The sequence below is a fragment of the Scylla paramamosain genome, chromosome 22 (assembly GCF_035594125.1).
Source record: "Scylla paramamosain isolate STU-SP2022 chromosome 22, ASM3559412v1, whole genome shotgun sequence".
Classification (NCBI taxonomy): domain Eukaryota; kingdom Metazoa; phylum Arthropoda; class Malacostraca; order Decapoda; family Portunidae; genus Scylla; species Scylla paramamosain.
The window spans coordinates 22,087,495-22,094,929 of record NC_087172.1 but is presented as its reverse complement, the minus strand read 5'-3'; the positions used below and the strand labels follow the sequence as shown (position 1 = coordinate 22,094,929).

General features: G+C 40.6%; 2 protein-coding genes across 4 annotated transcripts in view; both read right to left on the bottom strand.

Annotated features, from left to right (window-relative positions):
• LOC135111880 (uncharacterized) overlaps positions 1–1,841 on the bottom strand; it is a 20,923-nt gene extending 19,082 nt beyond the window's left edge. Inside the window, exons 1-4 of one of the 3 annotated variants that reach the window (XR_010273943.1) lie at positions 1,712–1,778; positions 967–1,062; positions 468–628; positions 1–14 (exon numbers count right to left, since the gene is read on the bottom strand). The exon at positions 1–14 is cut by the window's left edge and continues 317 nt beyond it. Coding sequence is in view for 1 of the 3 variants with exons in the window: in XM_064025582.1 (XP_063881652.1) it covers positions 967–1,030 (64 nt within the window). In the remaining 2 variants the exon portion in view is untranslated. Of the gene's footprint in view, positions 15–467; positions 629–966; positions 1,063–1,711 lie in introns of all 3 variants that reach the window. The other 2 variants (XR_010273944.1, XM_064025582.1) reach the window with 2 other exon arrangements.
• Positions 1,842–3,048: 1,207 nt separating this feature from the next.
• On the bottom strand, positions 3,049–7,162 carry LOC135111879 (uncharacterized). The gene is made up of 5 exons (XM_064025579.1): positions 7,142–7,162; positions 6,540–6,635; positions 4,188–4,360; positions 3,400–3,728; positions 3,049–3,214 (listed from the first exon to the last, which is right to left on the bottom strand). Exons 2-4 carry the CDS (start codon positions 6,601–6,603, stop codon positions 3,447–3,449), a joined length of 519 nt encoding a protein of 172 aa, XP_063881649.1. The 5' UTR covers positions 6,604–6,635; positions 7,142–7,162; the 3' UTR covers positions 3,049–3,214; positions 3,400–3,446.
• Positions 7,163–7,435: the final 273 nt, after the last annotated feature.

Sequence of the window (7,435 nt, the reverse complement as noted above, 5' to 3'; positions counted from 1 at the left end):
CGGACATCTTTTCTCTAGCAAAGCATGGTCAATATGGCTTTGGAGTTATTACTGAGATGAGTTACTGTTGAGATGAACTCTTACATACCGCAAAGTGAGTGAAGAAATAATGTGAAGGAAAGATAGTGAATAAACGAATGAGTGAATGAAAAAGTGTGTTCAGGTGTTGAGTGTGGGCATGTGAAATTGTAGTGTTGCGTGCACAATACAACATAAGAACATATAAGAACATAAGGAAAGCTGCAGTAAGCCTTCAGGCCTGCACGTGCCACTCCCTGCGTGAAACCTGCCAACAGGCCTACCTGCTTCAATATCCAATCCTCATCCATACATTTGTCTAACCTCCTTTTAGAATGCCCCGTTAACTCGACACTAACAGCCTGGTTACTGAGTCTATTCTATTCATTAACTCTCCAATTTCTTCCGATCTCTATTCTTCACACACACACACACACACACACACACACCTCTCAGCAGTTTCTTGCAGGCCGTTTCGTCAAGTTGAGTGAGTGTTGGATCAATGCAGTTCTGATAGTCAAATGCGCACAAGTTGTTGTAGATGTTGCTGTCAGAGGCACACACGCGCGTCTGCTTCTTCGCAACAAAGCAGTGGATGGGCAAATTGCATCTGTTGAAGCGGGAAGGCAAGGTGTGAGCAGCCACGTATTGGAGGGCGAGTGATGTACTTTACTGTGCTGCGAGTAATTATGATCATGGTGATGATGATGATGATGATGGTGATGATTGTGGTGGTGGTGATGCTGGTGATGATGAATAAATAGATAAATGAAAGTGACCTCAGCATTTTTTACATACACACACACACACACACACACACACACACACACACACACACACACACACACACACACACACACACACACATGAATTTGAAGTGGTTGCAACAGTAACAACAGTAGTAGCAGTAGCAGTAGCAGCAGTAGTAGTAGTAGTAGAGGTACATACCCTTTACACCGGGCATCGCTGCCACCATCACCACCACCGCCGACAGCAGAATAAAGTGCCTCATGTTCTCCAGAAGTTACCAGGAAAGTTAAGAATCTGCAAAGGAAAAAGTATAATCCCATTGCGAGAAAGTCATACGGAGAAGCTTCTTTTACGGTGCTAATGACAGATTAACAAGATTTCTACGTTATTAACAGGAAAGAAACTCTTACAAACCTGAGTAATCATCTTTGTGGCCTTTGAAAATAGTCGTGGAGAGAGAGCAAAGCATTTTTAAGGATATTTTTGAGGTTATATTGACAGATTAACAAGATTTCTACGTTATTAACAAGAAAGACACTCTTGGGAACCTGACTAATCATCTCTGTGGCCTTTGGAAATAGTCGTGGAGAGAGAGCAAAGCATTTTTAAGAATATTTTTGTGGTTATAGTGACAGATGAACAAGATTTCTACGTTATTAACAGGAAAGCACTCTTGGGAACACGGTTAATCATCTCTGTGGACTTTGAAAATAATTGTGGTGAAAGGATAAAGCATTTTTACGATTGTAGTGACAGATTAACAAGAATTCTATGTTATTAACAGGAAAAACACTCTTGGGAACCTGACTAATCATTCTGTGGACTTTGAAAACAGCCATGGTGAGGGAGCAGTGTTTCAGAATAAGGGCCAGAGTGTTGGAAACGTTGTACTCTGTCTCACACACACACACACACACACACACACACACACACACACACTCACCTGAGCTCCCTCACTCTGAAGGCTGGACAGATAAGGAGACGAGACGCTCCTTCTATTTATTTCAGCTCATGACGTCATTCGGTCACGTGATTATCCCTGCAAATGTATGTAACTGATAACGGCTGTACACGTGTGTGTGTGTGTGTGTGTGTGTGTGTGTGTGTGTGTGTCTGTGTGTGTGTGTGTGTGTGTGTGAGAGATTAATGGGTAGGTGGGTGTTTCAGTGCACCTGTGTATTATGCTTCCTTCCTCCACTCTCTCTCTCTCTCTCTCTCTCTCTCTCAAGACTTTAATCAATACGATCCGGTACTCAACACTCGGGACTTTGAAACACCTTTCCCTCCTTGACTACATCAACGTTAGCATCTGTAATTCATGCACCTGATTCAATTACGGACCGGTTCTGTCAGGTACAGGTTCAGGGTGCCCCCCCGGTGGGTGACGCGTGTGCCGAGTGTCGGTGACGGTCCAGGACGTGGCTTTGATGAGATGGGAGTGTGTGTAATAATAATAATGATAATTATTATTATTATTATTATTATTATTATTATTATTATTATTATTATTATTATTATTGTTATTATTATTATTATTATTATTTTTATTGTTGTTGTTGTTGTTTTTGTTGTTGTTTTTGTTGTTGATGATGATGATGTTGTTGTTGTTGTTGGTAATTTTTTATTGTTGTTATCATCATTAATGTTATCATTATTATTATTGTTATTATTATTACTATTATTTTTATTATTATTTTTATTATTATTATCATTATTATTATTATTATTATTATTATTATTATTATTATTATTATTATTATATTATTACTATTATTATTACTATCATTATTATTATCATTAACGTTAGTTGTCATTAATTATTACTATTATTCTTATCATCATCAATTACGAAACTCCATTTGTGTTAAAGCTGTGTATTTTACAAACCATTGTTATTGGTCTGCTTAGAAAAACTGTCGAAAAGTTTGTTGCCAAGAGAACAAGCTAACCTTTATACTCCATCAGGAAATTAAGGAACATAACAACCTGTACTGACACACCAGGAAGACGAGGCGCTGAGACACACCCGGGAAGAACCTCCTCAAGAAGTTAACTCCTTGGAATATGTTGAATTAGTCCACTTCAACTTTACATTGGACCAAATTAATTACTTTTAGACCGATGATTTTGCTCGCCACAACACACAGCTACCTGACTTTAAGACAGCACCCGTGAAGCTTCGTGAACTCGTGAAGTCTCAGCCTGAAATAAATACACATACATACATACAAATAAAGATAAATAAACAAAAAAACACTTATGATGTATTAAAACTCTAACAATGCTTACTGATCGTTTATTTGCTTGACAATATCACTCCTGAGGAAAAGAAAGCAAAGGAACAAAGAGGAGTTAAGAAGTTAACTGCCGTCGTGGCGAGAGTTGTGGTACTGCTGTAGATCTGTGGCACTGGCTTCCTCCTTCAGCGCTGGTTGGCCTCGCAAACCTGGGTAGGCGAGAAGGAAAAGTGTGAGTGAGTGTGTCAGGCAGGTGTTGTGTGGTGGTGTGGTGGGGATGTGAGGTACTGTTGCGTGCATGTTATGTATTCCATCCTCACACACACACACACACACACACACACACACAAACACACACACACACAGTAGTAGTAGTAGTAGTAGTAGCACTTACCCAGCTAGTTGTTCAGTAGTTTGCGGTTCATCTTGGTGTTCATGTTCCTAATTTTCTAGTTTTATTACTGTCCCATCATTTGTTTCCAGAACTTTTCCATTCATACCCATCCCAGTATGCTCCACGCTGGTCATTTTAAGGTTCCTGACCAACACTTCTCCACTTTTGCCTTCTGGATGATGACCTGGGCATGCCTTCAGGTTGTCGTCAGCCTGGAAGTCAGGCTCGTTGCAGCGCTTGGCTTCCAGCTCGCAGTCGCTGTACAGCATGCCGTCAGCGCCACACAAGATAGTCTGTTTGGTTTGCACACAGGTCTGCCGGCATCTTTTCTCTGGCAAAGCATGGTCAATATGGCTTTGGAGTTATTACTGAGATGAGTTACTGTTGAGATGAACTCTTACATACCGCAAAGTGAGTGAAGAAGTAATGTGAAGGAAAGATAGTGAATGAACGAATGAGTGAATGAAAAGGTGTGTTCAGGTGTTGAGTGTGGGCATGTGAAGTTGTAGTGTTGCGTGCACATTACAACATAAGAACATATAAGAACAAAAGGAAAGCTGCAGTAAGCCTTCAGGCCTGCACGTGCCAATCCCTGCGTGAAACCTGCCTACAGACCTACCTGCTTCAATATCTAGTCCTCATCCATACATTTGTCTAACCTTCTTTTAGAATGCCCTGTTAACTCGACACTAACAGCCTGGTTACTGAGTCTATTCTATTCATTAACTCTCCAATTTCTTCCCATCTCTATTTTTCACACACACACACACACACACACACACACACACATCTTTCAGCACTTTCTTGCAGGCTGCCTCGCCAAGTTGAGTGAGTGTTGCATTGTTGCATTTCTGGTGGTTCAGTGCGCACAAGTTGTTGTAGTTGTTGTTGTCAGAGCCACACTCGCGCGTCTGCTTCTTCACAACATTGCAGTATGGGGCGCAGTTTGGATCTGGTAAAGCTGGAAGGCAAGGTGTGAGCAGCCACGTATTGGAGAGTGAGTGGTGTGCGCCGCCAGTAATGCAGATGAAGGTGGTGGTGGTAGTGGTGGTGGTGTTGATGATGATGATGGTGGTGGTGGTGGTGGTGATAATGATGATGGTGATGATGATGATAGTGGTGGTGGTGGTGGTGGTGGTGTTGGCGATGAATAAATAGATAAGAACATAAGAACATAAGAAATAAGTGAAGCTGCAAGAAGCGACTGGGCTTACACGTGGCAGTCCCTATATGAAACACACCTACCAATTTCCATCTGCTATCCCCATCCATAAACTTGTCTAATCTTCTCTTAAAGCTCTCTAGTGTCCTAGCACTAACTACATGATTACTGAGTCCGTTCCACTCATCTACCACTCTATTTTGAGAACCAATTTTTTCCTATCTCCTTCCTAAACCTAAATTTTTCAAGCTTGAACCCGTTATTTCTTGTTCTACCCTGGTTGCTGATCCTAAGAATTTTGCTTACATCTCCCTTGTTATAACCCTTATACCACTTAAAGACCTCTATCAGATCCCCTCTTAACCTACGTCTCTCTATAGAATGTACATTTAACAGCTTCAACCTCGCCTCGTAAGGAATACTCCTCATCCCCTGTATCCTTTTAGTCATTCTCCTCTGTACTGATTCTAATAGACCTATATCTTTCCTGTAATGTGGGGACCAGAACTGCACCGCGTAGTCTAGATGAGGTCTGACCAGCGCCGAGTATAACTTTAATATTACTTCCGTTCTTCTACTTTTAACACTCCTAAAAATGAATCCTAGTACCCTATTTGCCTTGTTTCTGGCTTCTATGCATTGTTTCCCTAGACGAAGTTCAGAGTTAACTATAACTCCTAAATCTTTCTCGTACCCTGTACCTACCAGAGTTTGGTTGTCTAATGTATACCTATTGTGTGGGTTTCCTCTACCTACGCTAAGCACTTTGCATTTATTGATATTAAATTGCATTTGCCATCCATCCGTCCATTCATTCATTCTATCTAAGTCTGCCTGCAAGGCGATGGCATCCAATTTTGACCTAATTAATCTACCTATCTTTGTGTCATCCGCAAATTTACTAACATCACTACTAATTCATTCATCAATCCAAGTCATTGATATACATTAAAAATAACAATGGCCCTAATACTGATCACTGTGGCACCCCACTAATTACATGACCCCACTCGGATTTCGAGCCGTTTATTACCACTCTCTGTCGTCTGTTACCAAGCCATGACCCTATCTAGCCTAACACCTTCCCATCTATCCCGTGTGCCCTAGCCTTTCTCAGGAGCCTTTGATGGGGTACCTTGTCAAATGCTTTACTAAAGTCCAGATATAAGATATCATAACTATCACCATTATCTACTGCCTCGTACACCTTACTGTAAAAACTTAACAAGTTTGTCAGGCAATACTTCCCTTTCGTGAAGCCATGCTGTGACTGATTTATCAAATTATGTTTGTCTAAATGTTCCCTAATGTTCCTTGCTATTATTGACTCTAACATTTTACCTACAACTGAAGTTAAGCTGACAGATCTATAATTAGACGCTAAAGTTTTATCTCCTTTCTTAAAGATGGGTACTACATTAGCCTGCCTCCACATTACTGGTACCTCACCCGACTCCAGTGATTTCCTAAAGACAGAAACTAACGGCTCACTAATAATCTCTTTACATTCCTTAAGTACTCTGGGATATATTTCATCAGGTCCTGGTGACTTGAACTTTTTTGGCCTATCTATCTCCTGTTCCACTATCTCCCTAGTTATGGAAATATCTGTCAGCTTCTCATTCTCGTCTGCTCTAAACACCTGTTCACTATCTGGTATATCCTGCATGCTTTCCTGGGTGAAGACAGTTAAAAAATAATCATTCAGAAGTTTACTAATCTCCTCCCCAGATGAATGTAAGTGACCTCAGCATAGCTATGGTGGAGATGTTGATATTAAGATATATATATGCCACACACACACACACACACACACACACACGTACACACACACACACACACACACACACACACACACACACACACACACACACACACACACACACACACACGAATTTGAAGTGGTTGCAGCAGTAACAACAGTAGTAGCAGTAGCAGTAGCAGTAGTAGTAGTAGTAGTAGTAGTAGAGGTACATACCCTTTACGCTGGGCATCGCTGCCACCATCACCACCACCGCTGACAGCAGAATAAAGTGCCTCATGTTCTCCAGAAGTTACTAGGAAAGTTAGGAATCTGCAAAGGAAAAAGTATAATCCCATTGCGAGAAAATCATACGGAAAAGCTTCTTTTACGGTACTAATGACAGATTATCAAGATTTCTACGTTATTAACAGGAAAGACACTCTTAGGAACCTGACTAATCACATCTGTGGCCTTTGAAAATAGTCGTGGAGAGAGACGAAAGCATTTTAAGGATATTTTTTGTGGTTATAGTGACAGATTAACAAGATTTCTACGTTATTAACAGGAAAGACACTCTTAGGAACCTGACTAATCATCTCTGTGGACTTTGAAAATAGTCGTGGTGAGAGGATAGAGCATTTTTACTATACTAGTGACAGTTTAACAACATTTCTACGTTATTAACAGGAAAAACACTCTTGGGAACCTGACTAATCATTCTGTGGACCTCGAAAACAATCGTGGTGACGGAACAGTGTTTCAGAATATGGGCCAGAGTGTTTGAAACGTTATACTCTGTCTTCCTCATACACACACACACACACACACACACACACCTGAGCTCCCTCACTCTGAAGGCTGGACAGATAAGGAGACGAGACGCTCCTTTTATTTATTTCGGCTCATGACGTCATTCTGTCACGTGATTATCGCTGCAAATGTATGTAACTGATAACGGCTGTTCACGTGTGTGTGTGTGTGTGTGTGTGTCTGTGTGTGCTGTGAAACTGAATGTCAATGTCGATAAAGATGATAATAATTACAATAATAATAATAATTATTAATTTTATTATTATTATTATAATTAGTAGTAGTAGTAGTGGTAGTAATAGTAAGAACAACAACAACAA